The sequence below is a fragment of the Rhinatrema bivittatum genome, chromosome 6 (assembly GCF_901001135.1).
Source record: "Rhinatrema bivittatum chromosome 6, aRhiBiv1.1, whole genome shotgun sequence".
NCBI lineage: Eukaryota > Metazoa > Chordata > Amphibia > Gymnophiona > Rhinatrematidae > Rhinatrema > Rhinatrema bivittatum.
In genome coordinates, this window is record NC_042620.1 from 268,380,878 (window position 1) to 268,400,377 (window position 19,500).

The 19,500-nt window shown below is 40.5% G+C and overlaps 2 protein-coding genes across 2 annotated transcripts in view; both read left to right on the forward strand.

Annotated features, from left to right (window-relative positions):
- LOC115094272 (zinc finger protein 671-like) overlaps positions 1 to 19,500 on the forward strand; it is a 150,208-nt gene that overhangs the window by 80,706 nt on the left and 50,002 nt on the right. The window lies entirely within an intron of this gene.
- LOC115094271 lies at positions 13,669 to 16,897 on the forward strand. The gene is made up of 3 exons (XM_029607158.1): positions 13,669 to 14,697; positions 15,415 to 15,527; positions 16,428 to 16,897. Exons 1-3 carry the CDS (start codon positions 14,534 to 14,536, stop codon positions 16,796 to 16,798), a joined length of 648 nt encoding a protein of 215 aa, XP_029463018.1. The 5' UTR covers positions 13,669 to 14,533; the 3' UTR covers positions 16,799 to 16,897.

Consider the following 19,500-nt stretch of genomic DNA (forward strand, 5'->3'; position numbering starts at 1 on the left):
AGATCTCTAACAAATGCAAAAAATCAGATCACATCACGCCTGTACTCAAACAACTACACTGGCTTCCAATACCATTCAGGTCTCAATATAAGATTATCATGCTGATCCACAAAGCAATATATAATGACAATACCACTTGGTTACAAAAACCACTGTACCCATACATCTCTACAAGAGACCTCCGTTCATCTGACACTGATTTACTTACAACTCCTTCCATTAAAGAAGTTCATCGAGTATCCACAAGAGTTCATGCTGCGTCAATAGTAGGCCCCCATATCTGGAACACTCTCCTAACTCCACTCAGAACAGACCCTTCTACATCATCCTTCAGAAAGAACCTTAAAACATGGCTTTTTTTGAAATCATTCCCCTCAGAAAGTTAATCACTTCTCTCATTCCCTCCCCCCCCCCTTTTTTTCTTCCCCTATAGCACTGCCATCTCCTCCCTCCAGCAGAATCATAGCAAATCAAATCACTACATTTTTACTGTTAGAAAAGTTATTGTAAATTTAGTTTGTTTTTGATCTTATAGTTTCTTATAGTTACTTTGTTATACTGTTACACTGTATTTTGTCTTTAAAAGGCTTGCCTTGAGACATTTCTGTTATATGTAAACCGGTGTGAAATTCTGAATCGAATATCAGTATAGAAAAATAAATAAATACATTTCTCGAACAATTCAGAAGTGTATCTCAGGCAAAGCAAACATGATTCTCATTGCTCCAGTGTGGCCACGAAAACAGTGGTACGCCTGTCTGGTACAACTCTCCACACAGATCCCGATAAGCCTGGGCAACTGTTCTCGCATACTAACCCACGAGAATGGAACCCTTGTTCATACGATACATTCGACCCTGCAACTAACAACATGGAGGTTGAGCGAGAAGTTCGAAAACATCTCCAACTTCCACTTCATACCCTGGATATCCTGATAGCGTCTAGAAAACCTTCTACAAGAAGGAATTATGCTTTTAAGTGGAAAAGTACTCTAACTGGTGCAGCCAGTGGGTTCTAGATCCCTTTACTAGCTCTACAGATGACTTACTACAGTATTTGCATTCTCTTTCTATGTCAGGCCTTTCAGTCACATCTATACGAGTTCACTTTAGAGCCATAGCATATCACACTTCAAAGCAGAGTAACCCCATTTCATCATATCCTCTCATATCACGTTTTATAAGGGGTTTATAACGCATCCATCCACGAGTAAGGAAACCTCCTGTACCATGGGATATAAATATTATCTTGGGAAAGCTAATGGAAGCTCCATTTGAACCTATGGAATCCACTTCCTTGAAATACCTCACTTGGAAGGTGTTTTTCCTAATCGTCATCATCTCCACTAGGAGAGTATGTGAACTTCAAGCACTAGTGAACTATTCTCCCTACTTGCAGTTTCACTATGACAAGGTCTTTCCGCGTATTCACCCGACCTTCCTAGTGAAAGTAGTATCGGCATTCCACTTGAACCAAGCAATCTCACTACCCATTTTCTTCCAAAACCTCATGCAAATAAAAGGGAAAAACTACTTCATACATTGGACTTCAAAAAAGCTAAGACTCAAGCGGTCAGACAAACTTCCCAGCTTTTCGTCTGGTTTAATCCAAATAACCCAGGGAAAGCAGTATCTTAAAGGACTCTATCCAACTGGATAACGCAGTGATTTCATTTTTGCTACATTGCATATGCTACAGTGCTAATGGGTGCTGTGGCAGCTGTCCACATACGAGTGGCCACAACCTCGTTAGCACATCTACTTAATGTTCCAATTCAAGACATCTGTAAAGCAGAAACTTGGTCATCTATTCATAGATCACTAATTAGCGGCAGGCAGTGCCTTGGGATCAGCAATCTTACATCACTTCCAAAGAGCTTAACAGCTGTTCACCAGATGTTCGGATTGCTAGTATAGTATTTTTGACAGAGACTAACTCGAAGCAACCCTCAGCTTGGGACTCCCAGGACAGCATAGCTAAATAAGCCTGCTTATCAATGGAAAAAGGCAAGTTTGTTTACCCTAAACAGTGTTTTCCATAGATAGGATGATTTAGCCATGCTCCCCTCCCACCTCCCTGGACAACCAGTTCTAGTTAATTTTTCTACACTACGTTGATCAGCTTTCTCAAGAACTGAGGAGACTCGCACGAGATGCAAGGGAAGAGCCACACAGCCGTACAAATGGAAAACTTTGTGAGCTTGTAGAGGCAGCACCGCCCCGCAATGCCAGATGATGTCACCCAGGAAAGCATGGCTAAATCATCCTGCTATCTACAGAAAAACCGTTTATGGTAAGCAAACTTGCTTTTGCCTCCTAGCCCATGACTTTTTAATTTTTTTAGAAGCCTCTCATGGGGGATTTTGTCAAACATCTTCTGAAAATCCAAATACACAACATCTACCAGCTCACCATTATCCACATGTTTATTAACCCCTTCAAAAATGTAGCAGATTTGTGAAGCAAAACTTTCCTTGGTAAATCTATGCTGGCTCTGTCCCATTAAACCATGTCTGTCTATATGTTCTGTGATTCTGTTCTTTAGAATAGTTTCCACAGTGTTTCCCAGCACTGAAGTCAGGCTAATGGATCTATAGCTCTCAGGATCACCCCTAGAGCCCATTTTAAATATTGGGGGTACATTGGCCATCCTCCAGTCTTCAGGTACAATGGACGATTTTAATAATCTACTAGTAATATATCTGAAATTTTATTTTTTAGTTCTTTCAAAATCCTGGGGTTTATATCATCTGGTCTGGACAATTTGCTACTCTTCAGTTTATCAATCTGGCCTACTACGTCTTCCAGGTTAATCATGATTTGGTTCAGTTCATCTGAATTGTCACCCTTGAAAACCATCTCTGGAATGGATATCTTCCCGTCTTCATTTGTAAACACCAAAGTAAAGAATGAATTTAGTCTTTCCGCGATGGCTTTATCTTCCCTAATTGTCCATTTAACCTCTTGATCATTTAACAGTTCAACCAAGTCCCTTAGCTTGTCTTATCAATAATTTACATTTAACTTGCCATCTTACAATTTTTGAAGGAAGTTTTTGAGGCTAAAATACTTTCACTTTACCTTTTAACGAAGCTGGCAGTCATTTGGCCTTCCTTCCAACTTTCTTAATGTGTGGAATATATATGGAATGCACTACTAAAATAGTATTTTTAAACAATGTCCATACCTGTTCTACACTCTTAACCTTTGTAGTTGCACCTTTCAGTTTTTCCTGTCTTTCTCATTTTATCAAAGTCTCCCTTTTGAAAATTCAGTGCTAGAGCTGTAGATTTACTTATTGTTCTCCTACCAGTCATTAATTCAAATCTGATTGTTATGATCACTATTGCAAAGTGCCCCACCACCATTACCTTTCTCACTAAATCCTGCATTACACTAAAAATTAAATCTAAAATAGCTCCCTCTCTTATTAGTTCTTAAATGAATTGCTCCGTAAAGCAGTCATTTATTCCATCAAGGAACTTTAACTCTCTAGCAAGTCCCGAAGTTTCACTTACCCAGTCAATATAGGATAATTGAAATCTCCCATTATTACTGCATTGCCAAATTGGTTAGCTTCCTTTATTTCTCTTAGCATTTTATCATCCATCTTATCATTTTGGCCAAGTGGATGGTAGTATACTCTTATCACTATACTCTTACCCAACACATATGGGATTTCTACCCATAAAGATTCTACTGTGCATTTAGGCTCTTGCAGGATCTTTATCCTGTTGGACTCTATGCCGTGCTACCCTGCCCCTAAGTTGATCCATCCTATCATTGCAGTATAATTTGTACCCTAGTATAGCCCTATATCATTGGTTATCTTCCTTCTACCAAGTCTCTGAGATGCCAATTATGTCTATCTTCATTCAGTGCTATACACTCTAACTCTCCCATCTTACTTCTTAGACTACTAGTATTGGCTTACAGACATTTCAAAGTATGTTTTTTGCTTGTATTAACAACCTGCTTTTCAGTTTACAGGGATAGTTTGGAACTTTTTAACTCAGATAGTGGTTTACTTATAGGCACATGGACTACTTTTGCTTCTTTTGGAACCTCTCTATTGGGATGCCTTAACTCTTCTGTTCCATTAGTATTCTTTGAAGATATCTCCCTCTAAACCATACACTGCTGAGCGACTGTCTGCTTTCCCTCTTGTTCTAGTTGTATCACCTTTTTAAAGCTTAGTGCCAGCAACCTGGTTTCACCCTGGTAAGGTAAAGCATATCCTTTTGGAAAAGACTCCCCCTTCCCCAAATGTTTGCCCAGTTCCTTCTTCACTGCCTGAGACTCCAGAGCTCTGCCTCTATGGACCGGCGCATGGAACAGGGAGCATTTCAGAGACTGCTACCCTGGAGGTTCTGGATTTCAGCTTTCTACCTAAAAGGCTAAATTTGACCTCCAGAATCTTCTTCCCATGCCTTCCTATGTTGTTGGTGCCCACATGTACCACGACAGCCAGCTCCTCCCCAGCACTATCTAATATCCTGTCTAGGTGACATGAGGTCTGTCACTTTCACACCAGGCAGGCAAGTTACCAGGAGATCCTCATGTCCACAAGCCACCCAGCTATCTACATTCCTAATAATTGAATCACCATCTATGATGGCTGATCTACCCTTCCCTCCTGGGCACTAGCCCTAGGATACTCGTCTTCTGTGTGAGAGCATGATGCATCGACTGGAGAGCAGGTTCTTACTACAGGATTATGTCCTGTTATACCAGGGTGGGTGATGCCATCCAACCAGGTAGCCATTTTCCTCCAAGGCAGCACCAGGGCTGCCAGACGGGACTTGGCTATTATGTCCCTGAAGGTGTCATGTCTGTCTGCCTAGGCTCCTCCAGGTCTGCCACTCTAGCCTCCAGAGATTGGACTCATTCTCTGAGAGCCAGGAGCTCTTTGTACCAGGTACACACATACAAGTTCTCATCAACGGATAAAAAAAATCATACATGTGACACTTGATGCAAAAGAAAAGAATGGCTCCCCTTCTTGCTGCCAGACTGCTGCCTTCATCTTAATTTTGTTGAGTTCTTAGTTAAGGTTACTAAGAGAATAGGAATGTGTAAATTAGAGTTCTTTAAATCTATTGATACATTCCATATTAATCAGAGAAACCTGTTACAGATAAAGCAACTTAGTTTTCTCCATGGATAAGCATATAAAGCAGCCACACATGTGGGGGTCTTCCTAGCTGTTAGTTTAGAGAAGTTGAAGCTTTAAGATTTTAAATTTTTTATAACTTTATGGTTACATTTTTCCTTGTGAGAGGAACTGTGGTCTAAGCAGTAGTGCTTTGTGAAAGTATGTATTGAAGTCTCTGTAGCTGCTGCACAAATCTCTTGAATGGAATCTTCCTGAATCTGTGCAATAGATGCAGACTTTGCTCTGATATGGTGAGCTCTTATTTTTTGTACTAAGGTTTGGTAACAGAAAGCAATGCAACTCAATAACCAATTAGAAGTGTTTGTTTGGATGCTGGATTACCCTTCCTATTTGTTTTGTATGCAATAAAAAGCTGAGTTGTATTTCTCATTGGTTTTGCTTTCTTGAGATTAGAATAACAATATGGGGCAGATTTTTAAAAAGTACGCGAGCGCGTACTTTTGTTCGCACACCCGGCGCAAACAAGAGTACGCCAGATTTTAATAGATACACGCGTATCTTTTAAAATCCGGGGTCGGCGCACGCAAGGCTGCACAAAATCGGCAGCCTGCGTGCGCCAAGCCGCGCAGCCTGCCTCTGTTCCCTCTGAGGCCGCTCTGAAATCGGAGCGGCCTCGGAGGGAACTTTCTTTCCGGTGCCCCCCACCTTCCCTTTCCTTCCGCTAACTAACCCACCCCCCGGCCCTAACTAATTCCCCCTCCACCTTTATTTCAAAAGTTACGCCTGCCTGGGCCGGTGCCATGTTCCGGTCCGGGGGCTGCTGCCACGCCCCTGGAACGCCCCCCGATGACGCGCCGGCCGCAACATGCCCCCCCCAGGAAAGCCCCGGGACTTACACGCGTCCCGGGGCTTGCGCGCACTGCCAAGCCTATGCAACATAGGCTCGGCGTGCGCAGGGGTGGAAGGGGCAGCTTTTCGGGGGGTTAAGCGCGTATCCCTTTGAAAATCTGCCCCATGTGCTTACAATCTAAAAGAATGAAGGACTTGTTCTTTTAATGTGGTTTTGGGTAATATGTTGGCAAAACAATCTATTGATATGAAACTGAGATACTACTTTCAGTTTGAATTTTAGCTGTGTTCTGAGAATAACCCTGTCTGGGTAAAAATGCATATATGGTGCATACATTATCAGTGACTGTAGCTCACTTATTCTAGCAGCTGAGGTAATAGCTAAGGGAAAGATGAGCTTCCAAGTTATCCATTTTGAGTCTGCCTTGTTAGTAGGTTTGAATGGAGGTTGTAAGAGCACATTAAACACCAAGTTTACATCCTTTTGAGGCACTGGTTTTTGGAGAGGTGCTTTTAAGTGAAAAAGTCCTTTGAGGAACTTTACTATTATAGGTGCTTGGGCTATAAATTTATTATGGTTTTGGCAATGGTATGCTGCAGTTGCACTAAGGTGACAGCAAACTGATGTCTTCAAACCTGAGTTGGATATTTTTTATTTAAGAACGTTTATATCCGCAGTCTGTAGGAGATGCCCGAGGCAGATAGTGCAAGAAGATATTCCATAACTGATTCCTCATCGCAAGTAAATGGATCTTTACATGTGGGTTTACACCAAAACGTCTCCATTTGAAACTGTATGCATGATGAGTGCTTGGTTTCTATGCTAATAACACATTTTATGTGATGTGAATATGGCAATAAATCTATGCATCTGCACTCAACATCCATGCTGTAAGGGCTAGGGATGTTAAGCTGGGAGCTCCATCCATCCAAGTTAAGAGGTCTGTAATCGATGGGAGTCATATTGGGTTGTCCAGTGATAATTTGAAGAGCCACGGAAACCATGGCTGGTGTAGCCAGTTTGGTACAATTAGGATCAAACATGCCTTGTCTGTTTGTATTTTGGATATTGTTTTGTTATTAATGGAATGGAGGGATAAGCATAAAACAACTTCTGCCCCCAGTGAATTTGAAATGCATTGGTTGCTATCATTTTATGAGATGGAATCTTTGAAAAGAATTGATGAAGTTTGCGATTGTATGGAACGGTGAAGAAATCTATTTGTGGAACTCCAGACTATTGAATAACCATTTAACGTAAAACCTGATCGTTGAGTGAGCACTCCTGCAGTTGGAGTTTTCTGCTGAGTTGATTTGCCTGTTGATTGTGCTTGCCTGGGATATATACAGCTTTTAGGATAATACTTTGGTCGAGTGACCAATGCCAGATTTTCATGGCCTCTGTGTATAAGGGAAGAAATCCCATTCCTCCTTGCTAAATGATGTAAAACATGGCCATCTGGTTATCCATATTTATTTGAACTACTGTATTTGTCAACCACATCTGGAAGACCGAGAGCACTTTGCAAATTGCCCGCAGTTCTAGAAGGTTGATCTGAAATGTTTTGTGCATATACCTTGAAAAGGAGCTCCCCAGCTGTGTAGTGAAGCATCTGTAGTGTTCTCTCAAGTGACATCCAATGGAATAAATGGGCATCCTGTGCTCAGATGAGACGGATTTTTCACCATGATATCAATCTTTGTAGGTTACTTATAGCTTGAATGGTACAAGCTGTGTTAATTGGTTTCATCTGAGGTTGAGGTGCCATTGAGCTACTCACATTTGAAATCTTGTGAAGGGAACCACAAATATGGCTGCTGCCATGTGACCCAGTATTTGCCTAAATAATCTTGCTGAGACTTGGTACCTTGAAGAAACTGTGTTGACTGACATAATTAGCTTTTGTAATCTGTCTTCTGGTAGAAAAGCTTTTTGAATTTGTGTATTCATCTTGGCTGCTATGAAAAGAACCAATTGAGTAGGATCTACATGGGATTTTTCCCAATTAATTAGGAATCTTAGTCATTGTAGGCAATCTGAAACTCTGTTGGTAACCGCTTTTTCATAGGACATGCTTGCTGTTAGCCATGTATGATGTTTTTCTGTCTGAGATGGGCTGCAACCATTGCTAGATATTTCGTGAAAATCTATGGTGCTGCTGAGAACCCGAAAGGGAGTACCTTGTATTGATGATCTTTCTTGAGGAATGTGAAATGGAGATAACATTTGTGGTATTGTATATAGGAATGTGCAGATATGCATCTTTTAACCCCAGAATAGTGAGCCAGTCATTTTTCTCTAATAGTGGAAGAATTGTTCCTGAGGATTGCTTTCTGAATTCTTTCTCTTGAGAGAGTTTTGTTGAGATTGCATAGATCTAATATAGAGCGTTGCTTCCCCTGTCTTTTTTTTTTTTGGCACAAGAAACTATCTGGAGTTAAAGCTTGTTTTTCTCAAATATTTGCTCTTGATTTTTGAAGGTTCTGAATTTCTTGAAGTAGGAATGTTGGATTGAAGGACAGATGGCTATGGACTTATACATATCTGCTGAGAAGGAAGGGATTGAAAATTTAAATGGGTATCCTTTCTTTACTATATCCAATCCCATTTGTCAGTGGTTATTGCTTTCCAGTTTTTTATAAAAATAACACCTCCTGCCTCCTACTAGGAATTTTGGTCATATTACGTCAAAACGTTTGGGGTTATTTGAATTGAAGCTGCATTGGTTGTCGCAGTTGTCCTTCACTTCTGCCTGATGTTCTCATTTGCTGAAACTCTCACTGAGACTGGGTTTGAGGTTGATAGTAAGGTCTTGGGTTGTAAAATTGGTAGGGATTGTATTTGCACCTTTGCTCAAAGTTAGTAGACCTTCTATTAATAATAGCTTTGATATCCTTTGCGTAGATTGATCTATCGTTGCAGTTTGTAGGGTTTGCATAGCAGGACAGTGGTTTTAATTACATCCACAGTTTCTGTAACTTTCTGACTAAAGAGGTTATCTCTGAGACATGGAGCATCTGCTATTCTTTCGAGGAGATCCTCACGTATTGCTGATGCTGTAAGCCAAGCTGATCTTTTTGTGGCTATTGAGGTTGCTGCTGATCTCTAGGATGTTTCATACACATCATAAACCGACCTCATGAGATGTTTCGTGCACTCTTCCTCTTCTGAAATGTATAATAAAATACCTTTTTTTTCTCTCTGGAACATTCAAGATTTCAATAAGCCCTTTTGCTTTCTGTAGCTCATTATGTGAGTACTGAACCATCTGCAGCTGGTGAGCTATTATGCATGACTGAAGTATGGCTGCTTCAAATTGTCTTCTTGCCATCATATCAGTAAACCTAGGCTCTTTTGAAGGTGAATATGTGGCATAATTTTTAGATTTCTTTGCTTTTCTTAGAGCAGATTCTGTCCCCATTGAATTGTGTGCTAGCTGGCTCTTTTGGTGACCGGGACATTGTTGTACTCTCTATTTAAATTCAGTGCCCTTTGTTGTTGGAGGACCAGAATATGGCGTTCACCAAATTTTTAATTATAAATCTTGGAGAGTTTTGTGAATCGGTACCGCTTTTTTAAGCTTTTGGGGCTGGATGTATTTTAATGCTCCCGGTAAGTCTTCTGGAACAAAGTCCTGATCCTCTAGACTGAATGGAACTTTCTGAGACATTTTCTGTACAGAGGCTGGGTAGGAAAGTTCTTCTTGTAGAGATGGCATGACATTATAATCGGGATCTTTTGGTTCCTCACCACCATTTCCCATGTATGAGCTTCTGAATCTATTGGATCTTCATAGTCAGAAACCACCATAGTGGATTGAAGTTGGATTCATGATAAGCTTGTTGTGAAGGCTCCTGAGGTAAGTAATGAGGATAGAATTGAGTTTCCTGCAGGATTATAATCACTGAATCAGACATATTTTTAAAGAAACTTTTCCCACTGTCACCTCTTCAGGACGTAAAATAGGAGAAGTATAATCTAATTGCCTTGTAGTATGTGGAGACGCTTAGTGATGCTTCTGACTTAATGATTTGTTTCAAACAAGCAGTTTTTAACTGCAGTAGAAATCATGTTTGCTGGTGTATGTCCTTTTGATTTAAATGCATGTGCCTGTTTAAAGGACTGTTGCGTGATCTTGTGCACCGGCATTTTATCAGCCTTCGGCGCCATGGCTTGTTTCTTCGGCACTTGACCACAACAGTCAGCTTTGAAGATCTTATAAGTGCTGGGGTCTATTGAGAGCGGTGCTTAGTTTTTTCTTCAGGGCCAAAACTATCTTTTTCTTTTTTGCGGCTGAGTATTGCTCCAGCGAAGCAGCTTCTTTCTGCGAGCTAGTACGTGGCAAATACTTTACAAACTACCCAAAAATGTTGGTCTGAGAGGAGTTTACAGTCTCAGGAAACTGAAAGATGATGTCACTGGTTCCCTTAAAAGTTCTTTTAGAGGAAACAAATTCCACCTGCAGAGAGTGAAGCAGTTTCATTTTTTGAGTGCATAATCCTCTTGTCAGCATTTGATTCAAAATCACTGAAGGCTACCTAATCCAAATTTTGTTCATTTAGTGATAAAACTATATAATTTTTGAGCTTCAATTTTCAGAATTTGTTTTTGCCCTCATGGACATATCAGAGCAAGGTTTGCAGTCTGAAGAGGTGTGCCATAATCCTAGAAAAAGCACACACTCAGTTTGTCTGTGTTGACTCGCCATTTTTCTAGCACATAGAGAACATCTTTGAAAGGCATTTTGCCTTTTTTGCTCAACTGCTCAGCCATTATTGCATGTATTAGTTTTAATAATTTATTTACTTTTGTTCTTTTTTTTTAATTTGAAATTTTTTTAAATATATCTAAGAGAAACCCTTAGAAGAAAAATTTAAAAAGAAAATGAGTGAAGTATTATACATAAAATAAGAGACAAAAATTTGAAAGGGAAAATAAAAACGAGCGGCAGCTTAGAGAGGTGATACTTCTTCTATCAGCGGAGCGGAAGAAAAGTTCTGAGGGAAACTCCAGTGCAGTAGCTGCACAAAAATGTTTGCACATGCTCTGATAGGCCTTTCAGAAAAATCAGAGCTAGAGAAGGCATAGCATTTATCCATGTTGGCACCATTGGATGATGTCACCCACATATGTGGCTGCTTTGTACACTTGTCCACGGAGAACACAGTTAGTGATTGACTAGTTTTAGTCTTTTTAATGATCATTTACAATCTAACATGTCACCTAGGTATCAGTTTAAAAACCTTAGATTTTAAGAGGCCAAATTATTTAACATTTCTTAAAATTAGAGACATTACCTACTCCATAATCAGCTTGAACACTTTAGCAACTTAATAAAGTTAAGATTGAGACAGATGTCCAGCAGAAAACTGGGGGCTTTCTAGTCTTTTGCATCGAGTGCCACATATATGATTAACTACCTTTTGGTGGAGTGTTGCATGTGTGCACCAGGTTGAAAGAGTTCTTGGCTCTCAGAGAATGTTTCTGATCTTTGGAGTCCAAAGTGGCAGACAGAGGTAAATAGGAGACCTTCAGGGTCATAATAGAGTGGTTCCAAGTCCAGTCATGCAGCCGTTGTGCTGCTTTGGAGGAGCAAGATCACCTGGCACGAGACCATCATCTTAGTGTAACAGGTAGTGATCATGTAGCTAGAACCTGCCCTCCAGGTGATGCCTTATATTCTCTTGCACTGATGATATATATATATATATATATATTAATATTCATATTCCGTCTTTCAGACTCTTCAAAGTGGATTATGTTCAGGTACTGTAGGTATTATCCTGTACTTAGAGGGTTCAAAGTCTGTTTGTACCTGAGGCAATGGAGAGTGAAGCGACTTGCCTAAAGTCACAAGGAGTGTTGCGAGATTTCAACCATGGTTTGCAGTCTGCTGTTATAACCACTAGGCTGCTACTCCACTCCATGGCCATATGCCCGGGAGGGAAGGGTGAGGATGGCCATTATAGTGGGTGATTTGATCATTAGAAATGTAGATAGCTGGGTGGCTGGTGGGCATGAGGATCGCTTGATAACTTGGCTGCCTGGTGCAAAGATAGTGGACCTCATGCGCCAGCTAGATAAGATTTTAGAGAGTTCTGGGGAGGAGCCAACTGTCATGGTACATATCAGTACCAATGACAGGGAAATTTTGAAGGCTAAATTTAGGCTGTTAGATAGGAAAGTGAAATCCAGAACTTCCAGGGTTGCGTTCTCAGGTCTCTAGAGACAAGCTGAGCTCCAGAGTCTCAATGTATAGATGAGACAATGGTGCAGGGAAGAGGGTTATAAATTTGTTATGAACTAGGGAGCATTCTGGGAAAAGGGGGAGCCTATTCCTTTGGGATGGGCTCCACCTTAACCTCAGTGGAACCATGTTGCTGGCACTAACCTTTAAAAGGAGATAGAAAAGTTTTTAAACTAGATGGGTGAAAGCCATCAGTTGCTCAGAAGCACTTGGTTCAGAATGATGTATCTTTGTAGGATATTAACAAAACAGGGAAGTTAGGTTATCCCGATAGGTTGCAGTAAATGCTAAAGTAGTCCAAGTGCCTTTAAGTAAAGAGCAGACAGAGCAGAAAGATTCCAAAATACCTCTGTAAACTGATAAGCAGGTTGTTAATACAAACATAAACATACTTTGAAATGTCTGCATATAAATGCTAGAAGTCTAAAAAGTAAGTTGGGAGAGCTGGAATGTATAGCAATAAATGAAGAGATAGATATATAAATGGCATCTCAGAAACCTGGTGGAAGGAAGATAACCAGTGGGAGACTGTGATACCAGGGTACAAATTATATCAAAACAATAGGATGGATCAAATTGATGGAGGGGTGGCACTCTTTTTGTTAAAGAGGGCATAGAGTCAAACAAGAAAAATTCTACAGGAAACAAAATATACTGTAGAACCTTTATGGATAGAAATTCCATGTGAGCAAGAGAATAGAATAGAAGTGGGCGCGTTTTACCATTCATCTGGCCAGAATGAACAGACAAATGATGAAATGCCAACAGAAATTAGGGAAGCTAACAAAATTAGCAACACAATAATAATGGGTGATTTCAATTACCCCAGTATTGACTGGGTGAATGTCCCATCAGGACACGCTAAGGAGGTAAAGTTCCTGGATGGAATAAATGACTGCTTCATGCAGCATCTGGTACAAGGAGCCGATGAAAGAGAGCTGTTTTAGATCTAATCCTCATTGGAACACATGATTTGGTTCAAGAGGTAACAGTGTTGAGGTCACTTGGCTATAATCATAACGTGATCAAATTTGACTTGATAAGTGGAGGGAGGATTCTAAGGAAATCTACTGCGATAGCATTTCACTTTCAAAAGGGAGATTATGATAAAATGAGGAAAATGGTTAGGAAAAAACTGAAAGGAGCAAAGGTTCAGAGGTTACATCAGGCATAGACGTTTAAAAATACCATTTTGGAAGCCAAAATCAGATGTATTCCAAGCATTAAAAAAAGGTTGAAGGAAGGCCAAATGACTGCCAGCATGGTTAAAATTAAGAGAGGATATTTTTGCCAAAAGAACATCTTTCAAAAAATGGAAAAGGGATCTGAATGAAGAAAACAGGACATAGCATAAATAATGGCAAATTAAATTTTAAGGAAGGCAAAGACAGAATTTGAAAAAAAGCTTGCTGTGGAAGCAAAAATTCATAATAAAAGCTGTTTAAGGTACATTTGAAACAAAAAGCCTGCGAGGGAGTTAGTTGGACTATTAGATGACTGAAGAGCACTAAGGTAGGACAAGGCCATAGCAGAAAGGTTAAAATAATTCTTTGCTTCAGTCTTTACTGAGGAAGGGTCTTTACCGAGGAAGAAGTGATTTCAAGAGGTGATGATTCAGAGGAACTGAAACAAATCTCGGTGAACTTGGAAGATGTAATAGGACAAATTAATAAATAAAGAGTAGCAAATCATCTGGACCAAATGATATATATTCCAGTGTGCTGAAAGAACTGAAAAATCAAATTGCAGACTATTTGTAATCTGTAAACTATCATTAAAATCAGTTACAGTATGCAAAGGTTGGAGAGTGTCCAACATTACGTAGTTTTTAAAAAGGGTTCCAGGGGTGATCCAGAAAACTACAGATCGGTGAGCCTGAAGTCAGTGCTGGGAAAAATGCTTGAAGCTATTATAAAGAACGAGGTAGATATTCAGTATGCTGGCTAGCTATATCAAAATCTTTAGCTGGCTAGAAGTCTAGATGGCTAACCTTGTATTTGAATATCACTACTTAGCCGGATAAATGACTTATCCAACTAGCGCTGAATATCACCACTTAGCCAGATAACTGACTTATCCAACTAGCGCTGAATATCGCTACTTAGCCGGATAACTGAATTATCCGGCTAAACACTGAATATCGCCACTTAGCCAGATAACTGACTTATCCAGCTAAGTGCCAGATATCACCACATAGCCAGATAAGTCAGTTATCTGGCTGAGTGGTGATATTTGGCACTTAGCCAGATAAATTTGTTACTACGTGGTACAGGCCTGGTAGGGAAGCATGCCTTCTATAGGATGTTTCTTCATATACCAAAATGGCAGGCCGCAGTCGCAAGCCCAATTTCCAGGAGGATGAAAAGGAGAAATTGATAAGGCTGGTGCTTCCTCTGGAGGAGATTTTATATCCCGCTGGTCCCAGGAGAGGGAACATCGAGTCCAGGACAGAGGCCTGGAGAAGCGTAAGGAGGGCCTTTAATAGGTAAGATTCACATGCATCTAGGTTTATTAAACTGTATAAAGCTGTGTGGAAAGGAGGAGTGTTATTGTAGGGGAGTTGAACTCCAGGCCTTACAACCTATTAGTCTGCACGCCAATGGCCGTGCTAACTTTAGCGCTAGGGTTGGGAGTGGCTTTCATGGTGGGAGCTGTGGATTCAGGGTAAGGCTCGAAAGGTGTGAATGGGGCACAGAGTAATTAGTGCAGTCAAGGCCTGGCCTTAACATGTGACTGTGATCAAAAGTGTATCCTATGTTACGTGGAAGCTGAGGTGCACTTTTGCCATTCACATGACAAAGCTCCTACTTGCAGATTTGCATAGGTGTCTGGAGAGTGCCAGAGGTGAGGCTTGGCTTGAAGATCAGGTGCGGTGGTAGAGGTGGATAGAAATAATGAATTTATATGCATGTATAAACACAAAACACTCCTGTCTTCTGACCAGTAGCAGTCCAGGAGACCTTACAACATGTTAAAGGTCATCCAGATCAGGGTGTCACTTAGAGGAGGGGTGAGAGTCATGTGTTGCATGGTGGAGGTGGAACATTCTTCTGCGTGTAAACTGCATAAATATGTTAATGGAATAGCAGAGCTGAATATTTTACTTAAATAAAGTGTATATAGGTACTCGTTTTGAAAATGTTTAAAGTGCCCATCTGTGATGGAATATTTCAAAATTTTTACATACAATTGTTTCTTCCAGACAAACCTGTACTGCGAGGGATTTGGAGGCGTTGAAAGCTAAATTCAGACAGATCCGGAGGATGGAGCCAGATCTCATAAAGAGAGTTCGGGAGGAGCTTGAGACTGCAGAGGGTAAGTGCTCACCTATTTCAGGGGCCTGTTAGCATATACTTATTTTTAGCTTATTAAGAAGCTATTTTATAACATTTACATGTGGTTATGATGTAGCTTTCTAGCACCGTGAGACAAATAGCCTGGGAATGTTAGTTTGCTAGAAGAGAATACCAGTCGTTTCCCTTTACTAAGGACTGACATATTTATGCATTGAAAATGTCTGTATTACTCTCTAGAAAGAAAATGCTGGTGATGCTGAACAGCTGCTAACACAAGGGGATGAACTAGTGTAATCAGACAGGGGAAATAAAGTTCAAACAAACAGCCGTGGCTGCTCCCATATAAAGCCTTGGGCTTTTCCCCACATACTTGTTGGCGTCAAGTGATCATCCAGCTTATTCCCCACTTTTAAAAAGCCAATCTCCATAGCTTCCTTCTGATTTCACAGATTTATCCCTCTCAATCTTACCTTCTCTTTGACAGTAGCTATTAATAGTAAATTAGAAGTTGCATTAAAACATCCAGGTAAGATTTAAACACTTGGACATTATGCATCACGTATGTTTTACTTCATAAAACTATATGAGTCAGGCTTAATAAAATATCCGAATTGGCTGTAATCTGGCCAATTAATGCTCATGATTTTAGCCTTGCCTGTGAAGGAAAGTGTATACTGTAGTCTCGAGATTTCTTGTGTGCACACATACAGGGAAATGAAGCATTTATAGATTTACAGTGACTTTATAATCCCAGACTGGTCTTGGACTAGGCACACATGGAGGGAGATCCTATTACTTTTAGCAATCCATCTGTGTGGGCAGTTTAAAAGGTCAGCATAAACGGTAATGGTGGTTTAAAGACTTAATAGTGAATGTTGAGGATTTACTTTCTCATGTATAATTTTTTTCCCTTTTTAAGAAAGTACCTCCTCTGAGGTTGCCAATTATGGTGAAGTGGAGCAGGAAAGCCAGGAGCAGAGCCTACAGTTAGTCCACCAAGATGACCATGAGGAGGAGGAGTGGCTCGATCCTACAGATGTCCAGCCTGCCACAATACTCCGGCCTTCCCATCGGCAACAGCCTGAAGACCTGCAGGGTATGCTGCAGCAGGCACTAAGGGAACTGCAGCAGGTGCGCCGCACACAGCTGCGTGAAGCGCACAGATGGAGGGCTGCATACAGAGGCCTGACCGGAGAGGTACGGGCATTAAGGACAGAGTTACGGTCCATCAGCTGCTCAATTCAGCAGCTGGTGGACCGTAACTCTTTTCCTTCAGAAGCCACTGATTAATGTAGGCATTCCTATCCCCTGGAAACAAATTGTTTGCTAGTTATAATGTGTATACAATTTTCTATTGTTGTTATAATAAATACAAATGTTCACACTTAACTGTTTATCTGGTCTTGACTCTTTATTCGTCTATACCTCCATAACATTGAATAGACATACTGTAACACTTTGGCACACATATCTTAAGCATGGATGCAGTTGTTCTTCAGTCACAGTCCTCTTCCCTCCTCAAATCAAGAAGTAACAGACTATCAACATGATCAACATGAGAGTGCTGAAGAGGCTGCTAACAGATGAACTGAAGTGAAAAGCATACTTAGGAATATGGGAGGACAGAGCATCAGGACTTTATTAAAAAAAAAAAAAAAAAAGGACATCACTTAACATGTCATGTTCATGCATCATCATCATTTCTCATCTGACTCTTGTCCAGGACATACTTTTCACACAGTATTGTCCATAAGTCTCCTGGTATGGGGAGAGACTTGGAAAGGTATAGTGGGCAAAGCGTACCTATCAGCTGGCAAGAACAGATAAAAACCTAAATCATTCAGAGACTTGAGGGTGGAGACAGACCAGGAAATATAAGATCTGGTAGTGATGGGTCCAAATGCCAGGAAATGTTGACCATTGCTATAATACACTCATACAGTTATCACTCCTGCCAAGTGCATGATCGGACAATTCTATAGTGTTACATTATAGGCACTATTCATGCCATGGTCCTACAAAAAGAATTCTCTGTACGTCCTGAATTGCATATTAACATCTATGCAGTATTAATATCGACATTAACGTACAATAGTGCAAGGGTAATTATTATGTCTTAAATGGTACTATTTAGTTTGTGGTAGACCTCAGACATGACAGGACTTGTACATAACCTATTTGTAACAAATGCACCAACAGCACACAGGGTCACCACCACACCTTTGCACAATGCATTCCAAACTACTACATACTTTTCTTGCTGTTTGTTCTTCACAGGAGAAAGCATAGGTGCAAAGAATTGTGCTTTACCATATAGCATTGTAAATAAGCCAGTAACAATCAGCATCAGAAAATTATTACATATGTGCAATTAGATGTTGTATATGTAGTGCTTTGGTTCACTGTGCCAAATTAATGCATACTCGCCCAGAATATTACCTGGCTAAGTACACTATTCTCTGGGGCTTTCAACTCCTCAGACAAGATTTAAATGTACTTAGCTGCTCACCAGTCCAGGAACAAATTAAGCTGAGGTTAGAGGTTATTAAACATTAATATTTGGTCAGGGGGCTGCCATTAGCTCCACATAACAGAGGGCTCAAATAAGTGGTTCATGCAAGTGCCTTGTACATCTCTTACCTTGTAACCTGGATCCACTAAGTGCTGCCAACATTTCCTTGCTATTTGCCACAAAGCCTGAATATAGCCACGACAAAGATATCCATCTCCAAATGACAGCCTTTTCATTCACCTGTTTCCTTCATGGCTTGCACGGAGATTTAGGAATTGTGGACATGGAAAGCAACATATAACCAACATAAAAGTTTTGAAGGCAAGGTATCACTAATATAGGTTGACAAACCAGCACCATGTGGGCAGCATTCGCAACAAAGGATCCAGCAGAGGATTTTGGGAAGGCATTACCGACCAGCGAAAAGAGACTTTGAACAGGGAGAGCCGAACAAGACTACTAGGCTTTGTGTTTCAGCAGCCTTGCACTGCTCTGCCGTGTGAAAGGTCAGAGATATCCACAGATATTAAACTCTGAAGGTTTTCCTGCACTACTCCTTTGGACATTTGGCACTGTGCTTTGCAAGTACCTCTCCACTGCTAGGAATACCGTGAAATGTAGTTACTGGGTATCTACTCGCATGGGGTCTCTTATAGCATTGCCAACACTTAGTTTGACAAAGGCTAATGAACGAAGGCTTCTGCATAAACTGTATATTGCAGAGGTTCCCAAACCTGCCAGGTTTTCAGGATACCCACAACAAATATGCATGAGATAAAATTGGCATGCTATGGAGACGGTGCATGCATGCATATTTATCTCATGTATAATCGTTGTAGATATCCTGAAAACTCGACTGCCTGGGGGTCCTCCAGGACAGGTGTGGGAACCACTGATCTACTGGATACATAACCTAGTGTTATCTGTATAATTCTGATATTCTTCCAAAACAGTGTCTGTGAAACCTGAAAGTGCCTTGTGTGCTAATTTAGGACTCATTCTGCTTCTGATAATTTAAGCTGTTCTATCACACAGTCTTGAAAATAGAATTATGCTGCACAAATAGACACTTTTACACATCTGTATTAACTTCCATTTGTTGGAATTCATTAGGTATTTGTATCTGAAAGAGCTATTTCACATGCCAAGAATAGCACATACTGCAAAACTACATTCTCACATTGCTCCATCACCTGGATAACAGGTGTATCTAGAGTGACGACTATCCTATCACAGAGACTCCATGAGGGAACCTAAGGCCCTTTAGGTTCCCTCATAGCTGACCAGCTATGAAAAAGATATACAAACACAGCTGCTCTATAAACTTATCCAAATAAGATTTAAAAATAACTGGCTAAGTGGCTTAATGGACTAAAAGCTATATAACTATATAAATTGGAATAGCAATTTTAAGGACCTATTTACTAAAGGTTTTCTCCGATTGTGTGTCTATGGGAAAAATGTTTAGTAAATGACCCCC

Bases quoted from the DNA above. Each gene is read 5' to 3' on its own strand.
- LOC115094271 (XM_029607158.1), top strand. From the start codon at position 14,534: ATGGCAGGCCGCAGTCGCAAGCCCAATTTCCAGGAGGATGAAAAGGAG. The intron at 14,698-15,414 runs GTAAGATTCACA...TGTTTCTTCCAG, and splicing joins GTAAGGAGGGCCTTTAATAG to ACAAACCTGTACTGCGAGGG. The intron at 15,528-16,427 runs GTAAGTGCTCAC...TCCCTTTTTAAG, and splicing joins GGAGCTTGAGACTGCAGAGG to AAAGTACCTCCTCTGAGGTT.